The sequence below is a fragment of the Dipodomys merriami genome, unplaced genomic scaffold (genome assembly GCF_024711535.1).
Source record: "Dipodomys merriami isolate MVZ:Mamm:240054 unplaced genomic scaffold, mDipMer1.0.p SCAF_36, whole genome shotgun sequence".
NCBI classification, from domain to species: domain Eukaryota; kingdom Metazoa; phylum Chordata; class Mammalia; order Rodentia; family Heteromyidae; genus Dipodomys; species Dipodomys merriami.
In genome coordinates this window covers 282,396-301,769 of record NW_027205159.1, presented here as the reverse complement: position 1 = coordinate 301,769, position 19,374 = coordinate 282,396, and the positions used below count along the sequence as shown (strand labels likewise).

At 42.0% G+C, this 19,374-nt stretch overlaps 2 protein-coding genes across 2 annotated transcripts in view; one reads left to right on the top strand and one right to left on the bottom strand.

Moving 5' to 3' along the window:
* Positions 1-17,776, top strand: part of Tmem131 (transmembrane protein 131) — a 192,035-nt gene extending 174,259 nt beyond the window's left edge. Inside the window, exons 33-41 of the mRNA XM_069988476.1 lie at positions 1,502-1,629; positions 6,822-6,946; positions 7,123-7,272; positions 11,643-11,808; positions 12,884-13,005; positions 13,095-13,191; positions 13,968-14,065; positions 15,479-15,639; positions 16,709-17,776. Coding sequence (XP_069844577.1) covers positions 1,502-1,629; positions 6,822-6,946; positions 7,123-7,272; positions 11,643-11,808; positions 12,884-13,005; positions 13,095-13,191; positions 13,968-14,065; positions 15,479-15,639; positions 16,709-16,993 — 1,332 coding nt within the window. The 3' untranslated portion in view covers positions 16,994-17,776. The remainder of the gene's footprint in view (positions 1-1,501; positions 1,630-6,821; positions 6,947-7,122; positions 7,273-11,642; positions 11,809-12,883; positions 13,006-13,094; positions 13,192-13,967; positions 14,066-15,478; positions 15,640-16,708) is intronic.
* Positions 10,392-11,229, bottom strand: LOC138804289 (small ribosomal subunit protein eS1-like). Its single transcript, XM_069988475.1, has one exon. The coding sequence runs from the start codon at positions 11,209-11,211 to the stop codon at positions 10,747-10,749; it is 465 nt and encodes a 154-aa protein (XP_069844576.1). The 5' UTR covers positions 11,212-11,229; the 3' UTR covers positions 10,392-10,746.
* Positions 17,777-19,374: the final 1,598 nt, after the last annotated feature.

Below are 19,374 nucleotides of genomic sequence, written 5' to 3'. Positions count from 1 at the left end.
GATCCTATCTAGGGGGAGAAAAAAGGATGAGGGTGTAGTTCAAATGTTAGACAGTCTACCTGTGAAGCATGAGACCCTGAGTTTAAACCTGGTACCCACCCCCAAAAAAGGAACACATGGGTGGAGAGGGTATTAGCCCCACCACTGGTTACTTATTCTTAACTATTAAATAGACTGACCTGGTGTGGCCTGTTAAATCTAGGTTATCTTACTAACCACATACTGTGAGACCAGACAGCTGGTGGGCAGGTGCTAATAACCACATGCTAACCACATGCTTGATCCTCACACCCATGGCTGGCCCCCCTTTGCTAAGTATGTCCTTGCTTGTGTCCCAGTTAACCCATTCTTCTTGAGCAACTTTGGAAAAGAACCAGGTTGTTTTTAGTACGCAGTCCACCCCACGTGCCTCTCTTCAGGTCAGATCACCATTCCCTAAGTAGATACACACCCTGCTCAGGAGCCAAGTCCTCTGAACTCCTGTGTGACTCATGCCACAACATGGTCAGATTAGCCTAAAAACTTGTAGTACAGGTTCTGGCTATGAATTGGAAATAGCAGCTGGTGGGTCAATTGAATAGACTTTAAGATGAAGCTTGGATTGCTTTTCAGGAAAGACAGCCTCTCTATGCTCCATCTGGCCAGTGTGTCTATCATTATGTATGCTTCCCTCCTGCTAGACTTCATAGCATTTGGGGGAAGAGATTAGCCCATCTTGGTAATTCCACTGCTTGGCACCAAATGGGTAGCCAGTAAATGTATGTGGAATAAGTGAATGAATATCTGGGCCCTCCTTTTGAAGGGAGTGGTAGTTAGCATTATAGTGGCTACACACTGTTATCAATTGCAGTAGAATATATGCTAAATGCTCTCTTGACTGAGTTTTGTGCTCAGGATCAGGCACATTGCTAGAAGTGTTTAACTTTATATTGTAGTCCTTGATGGATTTTTCTTGTAAATGAATGCAAGGGTTTGCCTCAATAAGATGTTACTAATAACTGCCACTATTACCACCACCCACCCCATCAGGATAGGATATGAGTACAAATGTAAGTGACCTCCTTTGTAGCTTAGCCTCATGGGAACATAACTATAATAAGTTTAGATGGCTAGACCTCAGTGTCATGGGCCCACACCTGTAATTCTAGTAACGTAGGAGACTGAGATCCAAAGAATCTTGATTCAGAGCCAAAGGGACTCCCATCTCCAAAATAACCAGCAAAAAAGCTGACTGGAGGCATCACTCAATTTGTAGAGTGCTGACTGAGCAAGGCCAGCAAGTGAAATACCCTGAGTTCAAACCCCAAGACTGACATTTTAAAAAAAAAAAGGACTAGAAAATAGACAAAACCACACAGCAGATTTCAGGAAAAGATTCTTTATGCATATGACTTGTATATCTGTTACATCTTAAGTTTTGTGTCAGAATCTTGAAATGGGACTAATTTCAACATTTTTACTAATCATCTCTAGCAATTAAGTATATGCTTTTTTTTTGCAGGATATAGAAAAGCAAAAAGGAAAACAAGCCATGCCTGAAAAACATGAAAATGAAATGTCACAAGTGAAGCAAAAAAGCAAAAAACTGTTAAATGTTAAGAAAGAAATCCTGACAGATGTGAAATCCAGGTGAGAAAAAAAATTATTGCAGAGAAATAAGATGTTTAAAAGGAGACACTGGTATTGGTTCTGGTTTATTGCTTTGTAAAAGTAAGGCTTAGTGGCAAAGCTGGGCACTGCCTCCAGTTTCTCTTGGGGTTTTCCTGATGTCTAATGTGTTCACTGTGGTTGATTAAAATAACCATGTGCTTCTGATGTCAGGAATATAGAGAGTGAAGTGTGCTATCTGTAGTAGAAATTTAGGTATGATTTGTTTCCAAGCAGAGAGCTTGTGCACCATGAGTACACTTGTGCCCCAGATATAGGTATGAGTATGATTTTTCAAAAACAAAAAAATCTCTTAATCTATTGACTTACTAACCCAGCGCTGCACTTGGAATCTAGAGTTCTTTGTCATAAAACTTGGGAGCTTATTCTTTAAAAATGTTCCCCAATTAGAGTTCTACTATGAAATGACTCGAGTCAGTCTCTAGGACAGGACTCAGTCAAGCACCATTTTGATGGCTTGCTGCAGAAGGCTTTCCCATTGAGCCAACTGGCTTATTAACTAAAGTTATGTCATACTTTCATTAAACCTTTGGTTAAAACCTACATAATAAACCAATTTCAGTTTTAGCTCATTGATAATTCCCTTCCTAGTTGATTATAAAAATGTTCAACAGCATGGAAGCTGATAGCTATTGATAGTGATATCCAGGATAGCGAAGGGATTGGGTATAAATTAAGAAGGAAGACATAGTTGTTTCTGTTAGTTTGGATCTTAGATCTGTGGAAGGTCTGTTCTTACTCTAATTCTGAGAATGCTTAACTGGAGAGAAACACCATTGACTTATTCTCTATCCCTGGATTATACAGTTGGCCTCAGACAAGGGTTGCCAGTGCTGTTCATTATACCCAAAAGAGAATAAGAAATTAGTGATTACAACAGAAAAATTTTACTTAACCTGAAGCTTAGAAAATGGCACGTGGATGAAAATTATACTCTTTTGTGGAAACTGTTAATTTGAATTATACAATCTCACATTCTGTTGAAACAGCCTGGCTCTGTAGGAATGTCATCTAGAGTAGTAATTGACCATTTGAGGGGAGGGAGAAGAGACCACCTCTTCTGAAAAGGAGATTGACAATGCTTGTATCTTTCCTGAGAGAAGCCAGTATGAAACACTGATCAGTTTTAATGTTGAGGCATCTCCGTGCATCCTACACCTAGTGTTGAGGGATTTTTCTTCTAGACCTAAAAAGATTATTTATGGGATATTTTAAAGTAAATCATGCTAATAAATCCAAATTATGAAAAACTTTTTACATGATTAGAAATATTGTATACATTGATTTACATTATGGGTCTTACAATCATAATTTTTTTAATCCGTTCTTCTAGCTGCATGCCCGTGGCTCACATCTGTAATCCTAGCTACTCAGGTGGCTGAAAGCTAAGGATCATGATTCAAAGCCAGCCCAAGCAGAAAAGTCCCCATGAGACTCTCCAATTAACTACTCAGAAACTGGAAGTGGAGCTATGGCTTAAAGGGATAGAGCACTAGCCTTGGGCAGAAGAGCTCAGGGATGGGTACCCAAGCCCTGAGTTTAAGCCCAATAACCAACCAAAAAAAAAAAAAAAAAAAGGTTTCTAAGAACTCTTAGAGATATAGTCACCATCTCGGCCATTTACTAGTCCTGATGCCTGAGTTTAGTACCAGAGACTGAGGCTGGACTTGTTTCTCCTAACCCTATTCTTCTTCCACTGGCTTATGTTGTTCTCCTTTTTTTAAATGAGTTAGGAAATATTGTCATATTTTAATTTGAAAAGTCTAAAAAACTTCACTTGAGTCCACTATGTTAACCTGCAGTGAGAGTGGTCTGTGCAAGTGACAGTTTATACATAGTCTCCTGATATGTAGTTAGGCAATCTAATTTTTTTTTCAGTGCTAGGACGGAACCTAGAGCACAGCTCATGCTAGTTAAGTGCTCTAACCCCTTCAGTTACACCCAGTCCTTGATTATATAGTTAGTTACAAGATAAATCATTACCAAGCAACAGTTCAAGTAAGGTCCTCTAAATTGTCTTTTTTATGTAAAGTTTATTGTAAAAGTTAAATTGTCTTTTTTAATTGGAAAAATCCATATGCAGTCTCCTGTTTTTAATCTCCTTAATCTTGTTAAATTCACTAATCTTTTGTTTCTGAATTTAAAGATAAAAGTATTGAGAACCAGAATTCATTAGTATATCAAGTATGCATTTAGATAAATAAAAACTTTAAAAATAAAAAAGAAGAAGAAACGTTGCCTCTTAGAGTAGAGCCACTCTCTGTGTTTACTGAGTTGTAATAGTAAATATGGTTCACTGTCACTCAGGTAGAATCATGGCCAGCCCACGTTTTAGTGATACCCGAGTTTCCCCATCCATTATGATTCCAGGTATCTGAAGGAAAGGTGCACACATTCTTTAAAGACATGTCATAAGGCATGTATCATCACTTTTTTTAGGAAGCCTTGTAAGAGAGAAAAAGGCCAAAGGAAGGTTCAGTGCTATCTCCACAGCTATCCTTCCACACTTCCAAAAATGGACTCCAAAATGTAAGCTCCTAGGAGTAGGAACATGGGGTTCCAATGACAGAAATCTGGTCTAACAGATTTTTTTTCAGCTTTAACATTACAGAAATGGCCTATAACCCTCCAAGTGACTATTCTAAGTCATGGATGCTAGGAAGTAGGAAGTAAATCTCAGACACCAAAAGAAACCAGTTGGACATCCCTGTTTAGGACACAGCTATCCACAAGATCATCGTAGTCTTGTAATACTCACATGTTTACATAACTGTAATCTCCAGGAAACAGAGGGAAGTTTAGCATGTAGACTGGCAGTACTCTCTCTGGTAATGTTTGCATGCAGTGTTCAGCTCAAAGGTCATGGTTACCCTGTTCCACCTCCCCAAGATCCATCAATCAGCACAGGAAGACCGTCTTTCTGCTCTTGCTTCTTGTCTTTTCTAGACATGAGGAATCAAACCTGGCATCTGAACCACTTTTCTCTCTTCCCTTTGAAAGAATTATCTCAAGAAATTTGGCTCTTACCCATTTTATTTAGAAGCCTTAATAAAGATTTGGCTGAGGATCATCTCTCTTAAAAACAGATGAGTCAACAAAAATAAAATAGTCTGCCACCTTTTTTCTTAAAAGCAATTATTTTACAGTGGCAGAGTTAAGTTCTTATAAATAGCTATCCCCATCCCCACACTTAGACAACTTACCTAAAAATAACCCACAACCCACATGGCCTCCAACAAGATTGGGTATCTGTGTCCTCTGGCTGTTTTTAGAAAGCAAAGTTTTAAAATAATCCTTTTGGAGTAGAAGGAGGACAGAGATTTTATAATGCTGTAGCAGTCGTGGTCTTTCCAATAAACTCTGAATTTTTTCCTACCTAAAATTCTTTTTTTTAAACAGAGAAAAACTTCCTGTTTCCATTTCCTGCCATTCATTCTTTTTTTTTGGGGGGGGGGGGGTATTGGGGGGGTCTGGTCGTGGGGCCTGAACTCTGAGACTGGGTGCTGTCCCTCAGCTCTTCAGCTCAAGGCTAGCACTCTACTACTTGAGCCACAGCGCCACTTCCGGCCTTTTTTTTTCTTTTTGCTTATGTGGTGCTGAGGAATTGAACCCAGGGCCTCATGCATGCAAGGCAAGTACTCTACCACTGAGCCACCTTCCCAGCCCCTGCCATTCATTTTTATAAATTCTACTTATTTTTTTGCTAACAATCCTCTGAATTTAGATTAGTTCTTACTTATCTATTATGGAAATTTTAGAAATGTAGAGAAACAAAAGGATAAAAATATCCTTTGACACCTTATAAAGTGTTTGTAAACAGCTGTCTTTAAAATGTCCTTATTTGGGCTGGGAAGGTGGCTCAGTGGTAGAGCACTTGCCTTGCATGCCTGAGGCCCTGGGTTCGATTCCTCAGCACCACATAAGCAAAAAGAAAAAAGCCAGCAGTGGCGCTGTGGCTCAAGTGGTGGAGCACTAGCCTTGAGCTGAAGAGCTGAGGGACAGCGCCCAGGCCCAGAGTTCAGGCCCCACGAATGGACCCAAAAAACAACAATAAAATGTCCTTATTTATAAGGTCACATTCTGTGAATTTACCTTCTTGGTCTGTGTGGAGTGGAGGTTGTTTTGTTAGGTTTGGGAATTTTGAACCACTGTTTGTCTCTGACCCAGAACAGAGCACAAATAGGCAGCATTGTGGTGAATGAGGGAAGGAAGAAGATGAAGTACATAATGGACTTGAAGCATAGGGACAGGTAGAAAATACCAGATTTACATCTTTAAAACATGTACACAAACTTTGTAGATGTGTAAAGAAAAGTAAACTGTCAAACTCTCAACTCCGCCCTGTACTGCCAGCTTTGCAGCTATCCTGGGTTCAGTGGCAATCACTGAAGCTCCAAGGAGGGTCCATTGAGTTTCCTTAGCTGTGCTCAACCTTCTGTGGAATAGCCTTGTTGGGTGTATTGGTGTAGCTCCTCCCAGGGCTCCCCAAGTCCAAGAGGTGATCTTAGTGGACATCACAGAAGCAGCTTTGCTGTCCAGGTAGTTCCTCTGCTTGTAGTGCTGCTTTGTGTGTACCTGCTATGAAGTTCATTGCCCTAAGTGATTCTTTATCTGCAACTGCTTGTCTCCCTCCAAGATTTAATGTCTTTTTTTTTATCAGATTGTGGAAACTTAAAATGGTCCATCCAGCCTACCATTTTGCCTTGACTGACAAGAAGTTCTGTCAGTTGTCTGCAGTGTCCAGAACATAGTCCCCTCTCATTTAAGAGTTTCTGTGGGAAAAGGTGTTTAGGGTTTTGACTGGTAGAACCTGTGATATCTTCAAAAGTCCCACAAGTGGTATGATAGAGGAAGAGACTCACCCATAGCAGCCCTTACTGTTCCACACAGCAAGTCAGACCCAAGCTATGTACACATTTCTGAAGCAGGCACTCTAACTCCTAGTCTGTTAACAGATAATGCAGCTCAACACACTGTTGGCATTCAGAAACACAAAGAGGAAATCTGCATGTGCCAAGTATCTAGGTTAAGATTGTGGGACTATAAGTGGGTCATACCTACCTCAGGATAATCAGTTTCAAATGACTTTAATTATTTCTACAATCTGTTCCAAAACAACGAGTTTGAATTTTCCATCATTGATTGTCTTTCAGTTCTTTAGAACTATCATATACTCCGTCATTGGAAAGTAAACAACGTAGAAATCTCCCAACCAAGATTCCTCTTCCAACTGCTTTGACAAGTGGATCCAAACCACGAAATTCCCAGAAGACAAAAGGTATTGTCACTTTGCTTATAGATACATTCTTGAATCATTGTTTTCATAATTGTTGCAAGTTGTCAACAGTTACTAGTAATAAGGCAAATCTATATTTTATCATCATTGGAAGTTTCATTGAAACAGACCTGAAGGGGGAGAATTACTCTAACAACTTTTTCCTGATTTCTGTGCAGGTACAAGTAAGCTAATAGATAACAGACCACCAGCCCTGGCAAAATTTCTTCCGAACAGTCAAGAACTAGGCAACACCAGTAGTTCAGAGGGTGAAAAAGACTCTCCTCCACCAGAGTGGGATGCTGTACCAGTTCACAAGCCTGGCAGTTGTAAGTACAGGTTTTAGAAATCACCATACTCCCCTCACCTACAGCCCACCTCCACTCTGGGCATGAACACTACAGTGTGGGTTATCCATTGTCAGTAGCCTGCTGGGACCAACCTGATGCAGCTAAAGGGGCCAATATTTACACCATTTGGCCAGTAGGTACACTACTGGAAATTGAAACTAGCCCTGGTAGAATGTTTACACAGAGATCAGCAGAAAATTCCTGAGGCATTTTGCTGGTATACCAGCCGTACCATCTAGGCATCCCAAGAATTGTCTGCTTTGTAAGCATAATAACTCAGCAGTTCTTTATCTGTGACTAGCTTTGTAAAAGTTGTTTACTATCAACCTTACAACTTTTACAGAAACAACCTACATGAAAGTTTTATGATTGCTCTTACTATCTTCTTGACTTTGTTTCTCAGATGTGTCCTGTGGTAAATCAAGACAATAAGCACAGACTACTAAAATAAGGTAGAAGTCCTCACCCTCTAGAAACTTTTGGATTAAAATGGAAGACATCAGTGTTTAGGGGTAGTCACCCTAACCTTAGGACCTCTGTCTGCCCATGTGAGAGTGGACTTGCAGTTGGCCCGTTTGTACTTAAGGGAAATGAAGAGGACTAAAGAATCAGGTTGAACAATGAGATCATTTAAGGTGAAGGGAAATTGAGATGAAGTGTACATGACAAGCCCTGAGTAAGCCAATGAAGGCAAAGAAGCTGGATGCTGTGGTGAGGTGCCCAATAAAAATGGCTGTTAGATTATCCCATAGCCAGTGTTTTAGAACTGTTCCGAGGCCTGGCAGATAAGCACGCTCTGCTGTGAAATACCACTAGTTTGTGAAACTGAGCACCAGGGAGAGGGGTGCAAGCCTTCTAGATATTGAAGCTGACTGATAGTGATGCCACCAGGAGGCCCTGAGCCACATTTAATGTGGCTCTTTTGGGATGGAGAGGAAAAGACAACAGGGTCTAATCCCATGGGGTTTCATCTCCATGCCATATAAAGAGAAGAAATGAGAAGTGGAAGGCAAGGGTCTAGAGCAGCAGCTCTTGGAGCTGGGGGCTGTGACTGCCTCTGCATCCTTCTCTGCTTATCCAACAAGGCTGTAGGGGTCTCCGGGCAAAGCTTGTCACCAAAACCAGTGTGCACAGTTCTTTAATACTTGTTCTAGTCAAGGAACAATTTGGCCTGGTCCCAAGCCTGTAACCAGCCCTTTAGCTTTTGCTCTGCACCAGCTTTACTGAAAGCTCTGCTGGGCTTCATTGACTAGCCATGGCCAGAGGAAGCCCCGAAGAGTCATCCAGTTCACTGTCTTTGTACCTTTGCCCTTATGCCTACCTCATCTGCTCCCCTTCTTCTCACTACTCCCTTGATCTTTTATCCTGCTGAACCCAGAAAGTTGTCCCACTTAAGACTGTTCCAGCCAGGATGAAGTGGTGTCATAGGGCTACAGTCTGATGAAAGATCTAACTGTCCCAAGTAGTGACCCTTACCTTGAGGCTCTGTACCACATGAGATACCAAGGAAGTTTTCCATAACTTAAAAAGTGGAAAGGTAAATAGAAAGCCCTAAAGGCAAAAGAATCATAATATTTGAAGCAAAAATTTCTCTAGTTGTATATTCCCTGTGCAATTTTTGGCCTCCTCCTCCCCTGTCTTCTCTTTCAACTTGGAGCATTGTTACAGAAGGTAACATTTTCAACTTGACCAATTTTTTTTTTAGCTCTGCATACTTTTAAAAAATTTTATTGTATAGGTGATATTCAGAGGGGTTACAGTTACATTCTTGTCAAACATTGTCACCTTCTCCCTTGTTTTCTCCCACTTTCCTTCCCCCATCCCACATCCCCTCCCCATGTTGTGAAGTTCATTTCCAACATAGTGTCTTGTGAGTATCGCCGTTGCTTTGGTTCACCCTTTGTCCTTTGTCTCACCATTTTGTTATTCCCCTTCCCTTCCCAAATCAGATAAACATATATAAGACACAGGGTACCAAAATCAAAAACAGTGACAACAGTGTAAACTGAAAGAAAAAAAATAACTTCACACAGTACATTAAAAACAAAAACAATTGGGATTGGGGGGGGGAGGGGGGAGGCTGGGAAGGGATGTGAAGGGTAAACAAAGGAGGAGGCTGCAATGCTTGGTAAGAAATGTACGCATTATCCTGCCCATATAATTGTAACTCTTCTGTACAGTATGTTCACAAATAAAATAAAATTAAATTTAAAAAAAAACAAAAACAAAATTTATTTCCATATCTTGGAGTTTATTTCAGTTAGCATCATTTTATATGGTCACATCTACATAGTTATTGAACTATTGTAATCCTCTGTTAGGACTATCCTAGGCATATACTAATTATTATAAATAAGGGAAACCATAGTGCCTATGTTTCTTTGGGTCTGGCTTTACCTAATATGATTTTTTACAAGTCTTTCCATTTTCTTACAAATGGGTGATGTCATCTTTCTGATGGAAGCATAGATTTCCATTTTATACACACACACACACACTATTTTCTTGATCCATTCATCTACGTTGGTTCTGTATCTTAGCTATAGTAAATAATGCTGCAGTGAACATAGTTGCGCTGGTAGCTTTAATGTGGCCTTGTTTTTTATCATTTGGATAAATCCCAGGAGTGGGATTGCTGGATCATAGGGGAACTCTATGAGGAACCTCCATACTGCTTTCCAGAGTGGTTGAACCAGTTTACATTCCCACCAACAGTACAGTAGCATTCCCTTTGGACATATCCCATCCAGCATCTGTTATTATTTGGGTTTTTTGATGATGGCCATTCTAACTGAAGTGAGGTGGTATCTCAATGTTGTTTTGATTTTCATTTCTTTTTTTTTTTTTTTTCACAAATAAATCTTTTTTTTTTTTTTCTTTTTTTTTTTTTTGGGTCCGGTCGTGGGGTCTGAACTCTGGGCCTGGGCGCTGTCCCTGAGCTCTTCAGCTCAAGGCTAGCGCTCTACCACTTGAGTCACAGTGCTACTTTGGGCTTTTTTCTTATGTGGTGCTGAGGAATCGAACCCAGGGCCTCATGCATGTAAGGCAAGTGCTCTACCACTGAGCCACCTTCCCAGCCCCCACAAATAAATCTTTTGTTTGTCACTATTAAAACTCTGGATTTTAAACAGATTCATAGACTGGTGGTTCGTATCCATCAGCTCACTCGACTTTAGCACCAGTCTCGTCACCAGTAGCTTTTCCAGAACTACCACCTTCACCATGAAGCTCCATGAGTTTTCCCAATTCAAACTTGGGCTTCTTCAGCATTTTTACTTTTCTAACGAAGACATCATGAAGTGGATAAATAGACTGGCAAGTCTTTTCTATGTTTTTCCCAATGCTGTCTGGAATCAATTTATTAACTACTTCTTTCAAGTCATTTGTCTGTACTTCTCGGGTCATGATTTCCATCATCTTCTTCCGGATTTGGCGGACCTGCTGATGCTGAGCCTAGGAGGTCTTGCGGATCTGATTGTTGCGTTTTTTAGTGAAACCAACACAGAACAGACGAAGCAAATAACCATCTGTAGTCTTGACATCAACATGAGCTTCAATCATGGTCTGCCACTTTTTGACCATGGAGCACATTTTGTCTCCAGTGAGATCCATGCCATGGAAGTTGGTCAGACAGTTCTTGCCCTGAACGTCCTCAGTAATTAGCTTGAATTTTCTAAATGCGACTTCATCATTCTGCAGATCAGCAAGGCTCACTTCACACACCCGACCCTTGAGGCCATCAGATGCGATTTTGGTTCCTTGAGTCCTCGTGACTAGTGTTTTCCCAATATTCCTTATATTGAACATGGCTGGTGCTTTCACATCATACCAATCCTTCTTAGAAAATGGATCAACCACTTTCTTCTTGGCTCCCTTTTTGCCACCTTTTGTAAGGCGCTTGTTCTTGCCGACCACCATGGTGCTGGTCAGAGAGCCAAAAGGCTGATTTCCATTTCTTTTATGGCCAGAGATGTTCAACATTTCTTCATGTTTCTATTGGCTATTCTTATTTTCTCTCACTTTTTAGTTCTTTGGCCCACTTATTAATGGAGTAGTTGTTTCTTTGAGGATTTGTTATTGGGTGGCATGGGATTTCCTAGAAGCCCCAAGTATATACAAAGACAGATTTTTTTTCATAATGATAGAAGGGAATGGCAGAAGAAAGCTGCTCACCTTGTGGTGGAGAGGACAAGAAAGGTTATCAGAAGGGGACAACAGATATCCTTCTCTTCAAAACAATTAAACAGAACATATAAGCATTTTGTTTTCATACAGAAGCACTTGAATTCTTTTGAAGACTATAAAAAATACATATTAATTAATATATGACCTTTTATTTTCACTTCCAGCTACTGACAGTCTTTATAAACTTTCTCTGCAAACCCTCAACGCAGACATTTTCTTAAAACAACGCCAGACCTCACCAACACCTGCCTCTCCATCTTCCCCCGCTGCCCCTTGCCTGTTCACATCCCGGGGCAGCTACAGCAGCATCGTCAACAACAGCTCAAACAGGTAGGCTCTACCACCTGATTGATGTCCCCCTGACACAGAGATGTTTAACAACCACAGGGCTCTTCTGTCACACTCATTTTCTGGCTATTCAACCCTCTACCTGGGATCAGTTCTTCCTGCTGCAGAGGCCCTGTTCCTATACTAATCTGCCCATTCCCATTACCATAGAATGAGAAGTACATTTTTTAACTTACCAGAATTGTGTTCTCATTAAATGAAGCTCTAGAAAGGTTCTCCATGAATGGGGAATATGGATTTATGTAACACCTTTTTATATCAACCTTCAGATTGTTGGTCTCAGGAGGTTAAAGGCCAAGATCTAGGCAAAGACCGTCTGTGTTGTACAAGTTCCTGCTTACATGGAGTGAGCACACAGGTTGGCAACTGTCTAACCACACAGACAAGTGGCAGTGGGGGACACAGTAGCCATGGTCATTGAGCACAGCACCATTTTGTGTCTGCCCAACACATAACATTCATGGAGTGTGGTCTCACCTTGTGGCAGCTCAGCATCACACAGGCACCAATTTGTCACATCCTGTAGGTAGGCTTAGTGTTAGGGTCTTCCACAGTTGTCAAAAGAGACAGAGACTGACCTAGAGGTGTACATCAACAGTAGAGTGTCTGCCTTCCATGAGCAAGGCCTTGGATTCCATACACAGAGCCACCAAGAGATAAGAAAAGGAATCCTTTGATCCTCACTACAGTGAAGTGGCCTTCCCCAAACAGATTTGACCTATGTGTGATGCTTGTCAGTAAGCTCCCATTCTGACAGCATGTTTCTCTGCCCAGTGACTTCTTTCCTAGTGTTTTTCTCTAAAATGTGATTGCCCTCCTTTCTAGTCCCTTACTGTGATCCCTCCCTGGTTGTTCTCATAGGCCTCCTGGAAAGCCCTTTTTCATCTCATTAAGCATTCTTGAGCCCATGGCTTTTTCCATGAGACTCAATTGTGCACTGAGCTGTCACAAGACCTGAACCCAGCTTAGCAAAGCATACACAGGGTTCCCACTATAGGGTCCCGCAATTCCCAAGACTCACCCTCGGTTCCACCCTTTTCTCTGCTTCTTCCCCAAGTGACCCAAAAACAAAGCAGCCTAACGGAAGCAAAAGCAAATTGACAAAAGCAGCCTCACTCCCAGGTAAAAATGGCAACCCGACCTTTGCTGCAGTCACAGCTGGCTATGACAAAAGCCCAGGTGAGTGTTTCTGTCTGGAGACCTGGGCGAGCACAGTGAGTGGATTTCCTCTCAGCTTGCTTTTCACTGACACAACTCCATTGTTGCAGGTGGGAATGGCTTTGCTAAACTTTCTTCAAACAAAACAGACTTTTCCAGCAGCCTTGGCATTTCACACATTCCTCTTGACAGTGATGGCTCAGACAGGTACAGTAGGCCATTCTTAACCAATAGAAATTCCCTGGGTCGGGTTAGCATCTTCTTCCCATAGGTAGAAGCATGGTTTCAGCATTTTTCCTCATTTTCAAGGAAGCCTTTTTGAGAGTGGTCACTGGCCTCTCGGAAGCCCATCTGCAGGCACCAGTTTTCTTTTCCTGAGTGAGGGAAGAGGCACCTGTGGCCTGCCTCAGCCCAGAAGATGTGTGGATCAAAATCTGTTCATTCATCTGTTATTATGGTCTGATTTACAAGTAGAAAACAAGCCTCTTTCAGAGAAAGGAAATTGAAGCAAATTCCAGACCACTTACAGCAAATTACTAGCCTTGTCCCTTCTTAGCCCAGCTTGTTTCACTCAGCGACTTGGTGACATCAGCAGTCATATCAGTTGGTTTTTGAGGCAAATAGCAAGAACAAAGCCTGTCAGAGGTGTAAGGGCCACAGCTTACCTTGCTCGAGTAACAGGTGAGCGTATATTTGAAATCGCTTTTTAATAAGCCTTCCATTACAAAGAAGATGTAAACATAAATAAGACACTTGCTCTGAACCAGGCTCTCAGTGAGTAGGAAGTAGGAAGGTGCCAGGAGCTTAGTTCTATGACCTAATCCTCACAGTGTAGCAGCCACTTTGCAGTTCTCCTCATCTTTGTTTCTCATATTTGAGCAGTCTCCATTTGAAGCAGCACTCCTGTGTTTGAAGCTGTGAATGATGGACCCAATTAACGGTTTTACATTTTGTGTGTTACATATTCCTCCTTTAACATTTAGCTCGGGTTTATGGAGTCCTGTCAGCAATCCAAGCAGCCCTGACTTCACCCCTCTCAATTCATTCTCGGCCTTTGGAAATTCTTTTAATCTTACCGGTGGTGAGTGTTTTTCACTAGATATATAACTTAATAAGCTTATGGACAAACATGAAGGAGGAGGAGAGATGTGGTTTGATGTGTTAAGAGGAACCAGCTACAGGCCAGGTGCTGGTGACTCACGCCTGTAGTCCTAGCTACTCAGGAGGCTGAGATCTGAGAATCATGGTTCAAAGCCAGCCCGGGCAGGAAAGACCGTGAGACTCCTACCTCCAATAAACCACAAAAAAACCGGAAGTGGCGCTGTGGCTCAAGTGGTAGAGCGCTCACCTTGAGCTAAGAGCTGAGGGACAGTGCCCAAGCCCAGAGTTCAAGCCCCATGACCAACAAAAAGAAAGAAAGAAACAAGCTACATAAGAGGAAGCATGGCTGGGCTGGGAAGGTAGCTCAGTGGTAGAGCACTTGCCTTGCATGCCTGAGGCCCTGGGTTAGATTCCTCAGCACCACATAAGCAAAAAGAAAAAGCCGGAAGTGGTGCTGTGGCTCAAGTGGTAGAGTGCTAGCCTTGAGCTGAAGAGCTGAGGGACAGCGCCCAGGCCCAGAGTTCAGGCCCCACGACCAGACCCAAAAAAAAGAAAAGAGGAAGCATGGCCACCCCTTGAGCAGATGTATTTAAAGTACATTTCCTTCACTTGCAGTCAAACACTTAAAGGTCGATGTGATGTGATGGAAGCAGGTTCTCTTCTTGCTTTCCTAGAGAGATTGCGAGAGCCTGCCACATACAGTTCCTCAAGGATGTCTGTGTGCTATATACACATCATTGCCACCCACATAGAAAGCTCCCTCTCTTCCTCCTCCCTCCTTCCTGTGATGGCTCACTTTGAGGGTGCAGGCTGGTTGATAATCTTCTCTACAGCATGTACTTAGGAGCTTCCAGGAAGGACTCTAGTCTAACATAAGACTCACATGTGCCATGGTGCTTCCTCTTTTTTTTCTTGCTATCTAGAATTAGGTGTTACTGTGCTGGGAAGGTGGCTCAGTGGTAGAGCACTTGCCTTGCATGCATGAGGCCCTGGGTTCAATTCCTCAGCACCACATAAGCAGAAAAAGCCGGAAGTGGCGCTGTGGCTCAAGTGGTAGAGCGCTAGCCTTGAGGTGAAGAGCTGAGGGACAGTGCCCAGGACCAGAGTTCAGGCCCATGACTGGACCCCCCCCCAAAAAAAAAGAAAGAATTAGGTGTTATTATATGTTGGTTTTGCATTAGCTACAAGGTAAGTTTTGAGGAATGTTTGCATTTTGAAGTAATCTAATGATGAATATGGGTTAAGAATGCAGATTGTGTGCCATGGGTCAGAGTTCTGAGTGTGTGGCAGCTCCAAGTGAGCAGCAGAGAGGTGTGTGTCACTGAGTCCTGTCTAGTTCTAGTGATTGCAGCCAAATCAAATATAGACTGGATGATTGTCTCCTTACTTTCAGAAGTTTTCAGCAAGCTCGGTTTATCTCGATCCTGCAATCAGGCCTCACAGAGAAGCTGGAATGAGTTTAACAGTGGCCCTTCATATCTTTGGGACTCTCCAGCAACAGATCCCAGCCCCTCCTGGCCAGCAACTGCTAGCTCCCCAACCCACACAGCCTCTGTGAGTACCCAAGGCCTAGGCCTTTGCAGACAGTCAATGAACAACAAAAAAAACCACTGTGAAATGGGTGGGTAGTACTTTCATGATCTTCACTGCTTTGTCTATATCTCCTAAGTGTCCCTGGCTTCTTACCTAGTAGACAGGGGTGCTTTCCAGCCTCTTCCCACCCTATGTACTAGAACATGAGGTGTTGTGCCATCAGAGGCTCAGGTGAGCACTGACCATGGCTTCACTGTCCACAAAGAAGAAAACTAAAAAACGGAATGTATTTTGTTTCTAAGAAGCAACACTCTCTGCTTCTATGCTAATTTTTTCTGTAAAGATTATCCTCCAAAAAAAAGTCAAGAAAAGTCTTACCAAGAAAAACAATGATTGGTTTCTTCTCCACAATATTATAACAGAAAAATAAGACCCCACTGTAATTATTTGGTTGTTGTCAGGCAAAGTAAATTCGATGTGTAAGATTTAACTGGAGCTATTTTACCTCACACATTTTACTTTCATAGATTTCAAAAAGAGTCAGGAAGTCAGTGTTTGAAGCTTTGCAGACTGTCCTATTTCCACAGCACCTGTTCAGCTCCACCATCAAGGTATAAAAATAGCACAGCCAGAACATAGGTAACTCACTGGTGCCCATAGAGATGAATTCTCAAAACCAGGCCATCGTTTGCCAGCCCTTCTTTGGAAGATTACAACTGTCTGCTCAGACTCTGGCGTAGCATTATGAAATGTGGTTTCAGCAAAATAAGACAGACACCATGTCTATAATCCTAGCTACTGAGGATACTGAGATTCAGAGGATCCCTGTTTGAGGTTAGCCCAGCCAGAAAAGTCTAAGGGACTCCATCTCCAAAATAATACAGCAAAAAAAACAGGCTAGAGGTATGGCTCTGGTAGTAGAGTGCCAAATGAGCAAGCAAGTGTGAGCCTGAGTTTAAACACTGGTACCAGAGAAAAAGTAGGTGAAATGAAAGACATATGATGCAGCCTTATTTTGTGTACATACTCTTTACTCGCTTCCTGCCTATCTCTTCTAATGCCCAGTTTTGGGTGTTGTGTTTTGTCACAGTCAATCCTTGGCAATACCAGTGGCTTGTGGTCCTCCACTCCATTCAGCAGCTCAATCTGGTCCAGTAACCTCAACAGTGCCCTTCCTTTCACCACTCCAGCGAACACACTGTCAGGCATCAGCCTCATGGGCACAGAAAACTCACCCGCTACCCATGCTCCTTCCACTTCCAGTCCATCCGATGACTTGGGACAGACCTACAACCCCTGGCGGATATGGAGCCCTACAATTGGAAGAAGAAGCTCTGACCCTTGGTCTAATTCACACTTCCCTCATGAGAATTGAACTTGAAATTAGGCAAAAACAAACAAAAGTAGGGGCCCCTCATCTAGATCATGATATGCCAGTTTTTGAGACATCTTTTTAAGGCTCTTACTGCTGTTGCTTCCCACTCCCCACCCTCCTCATCTTTGCAAAACAGACTTCAGCAGGGCAGGCTTATTCCACCCGCTTCTTTCAGATCTTTCTTGCAATTATGATACTATGAGATTTGCTGTTGTGCTTGTAGAGAAGTCTCCACTCAGCCACAGACCACTAAGAAGTGTCCATCTGAAAACTTTAACTGCTACCCAGTTCTCCCCTCTTGTCTTCTCCCATGCTTTCTTTATAAACTGTATGAACACAAGTTTGGCATTACAGCTAAGGGAGTAATTTGAATTGATTCAGAAGTCCTGGCATGTGACAATTTTACTAAATTACCAAGTTTGTTTTTTAATAATTTCACAATATTATGCGCCAAGATCTAATTTTAAAAATGTATGAGGACTTTGTGCTGAAAATAGAGTATTTTTTTAAAGTAAGACTGTCTTGGCTTAAAAGCAGATTACAGAAATGTAAGTCAACTTAAGAACAATGGATGAATGTAAAAACATTCAGTTGAGACCATATGCATTTTCTGTGCTGTTTGTACTTGAGGTATGTAAGATTTGTATACCTGAATTTATTTTAAAGATAAACTGAAATGCACATAGCCAAGTCTTGATACAAGATTGAATGTGTATTTCTTAAAAATACAACTTTGTGTTGTACTTTGAAATAAATGATGCTTTTTTCAAAAGCCTTGAATGGTTTTGTTTTGCCTTTTTATACACAAGATTCTTCTGACAGCACAATGAGCCCTGGTATCATTGCCTTACCCTCTGGCATTGACAGATCAGTTTAGATTTGTCTTGGCTGGAACCTGTGATATAATGAAATTCCCATGGTAACCACTGAGGGTCCTTGATAGAGAATGACCTCAAGCCTGTTTCTAGGGATAGTTTTGTCCTCTGCCACTATCTCAAACATAAAGGCCTCCAAAATAAACTAAAAAGTTGCTCATGTTTTTTGAACACTTACTTTTGTTGAGCATCTGGCTAAAACATGGGGATATGTTGGTTGTCTCCGCTGAGAGACTGAGGAAGTGTTACCTGGCTGATAAACCACTCAGAGCCCAGGGGCTAGCTGGTTGCAGATCTAGTTACTCTTCTCAGGACAAGGCCTGTCCAACTCATCAATGCCTATATCCAACTCTTTAAGGAAATCCCAGGACAACAGGAAGACACTGTGCCATGGAGAAGCAGGTTGTGTGTGAGAGGAACACCTAAGAGTCAAAGGAATCTGGGGAACCTGGCTCCTGAGACCCAGGAGCAGCTCCACAGTGAGGGTGCTCAGAGGTGCCCCTTTCAGTTCTAGATTGGGGGAGTCAACCAGGAAAGCATTGAGCTTATAGAGCTTGGGAGACTTGGAAGCAGCCATTTACCCAGCAACTTAAACTGGCAGAGCTGTACCCCAAAGTCAGGCCAGATAGAGGCGGCCTCTGTGAAGCCAAGGGAGGGAGCCACAGACAGGCAGGAAAGGTGGAGTTCCACATCGAGATGCCAGCATGAACTGTCTGGCAGCGAGAGCTCGGGGCAGTCTTGCTAAGTCTGTAAGCTGCAGAAGAAAAGTTGACAAATGTAAGGCTTTCTTTTTTCTTCTTAAGGCAAAGTATGTCGAGCATTTTCCAATTTTAAGTCTACAATTCCTCTAAATGAGATCTTTAGTCTGCCTGCATACCAGACAAGTGTCAGCAAGCCATGATGCATCTATCTATTTGGGTTAATCTCTCAGAGGCTTGCCTGCTCCAGCTTGCTGTTTTCATTCTCATATTTCAGGTCTATTTTAAAGCTAGTCTTTGCTAAGTAACGAGGATACGCTAAACATAAATGTTCTGTTTGAACATCAATATGAAATCAACCCCCAATGAAAGTCAAGAGAGATTTTTTTAGTTGAATCACCATATGGTGTGATTTTTTTTAATCTGACCTTTGCTCTGATTTCCACTAAAATTCATTTGAACCAGACATGTGATTTTAACAACCTATGATTTGTCCCTTCAGGGGACAACAGAAGCATACATACACCCAGAGCTATGGTGCACAGCTGGGCTGTAGCTGACCTTGCACAATCTTGTTGGCACAGTCTCCTATGTACATTTGTAGAGTCAAGATATAGTTAAGGCTTGGGAGTCTCCACCAAAGCAAATAAGGTATAAAGGTCTATAACCCTATAACCTTCATAAAAACCCTCATTAAGACCGTATTTCATCATCACACTACTTCAATAGGGTATGACAGATATGCTCTATCATGCTATCGCTTGAGACAGCCACATTTTTTTCCTAAGTTCTAATTTCATATCATGAT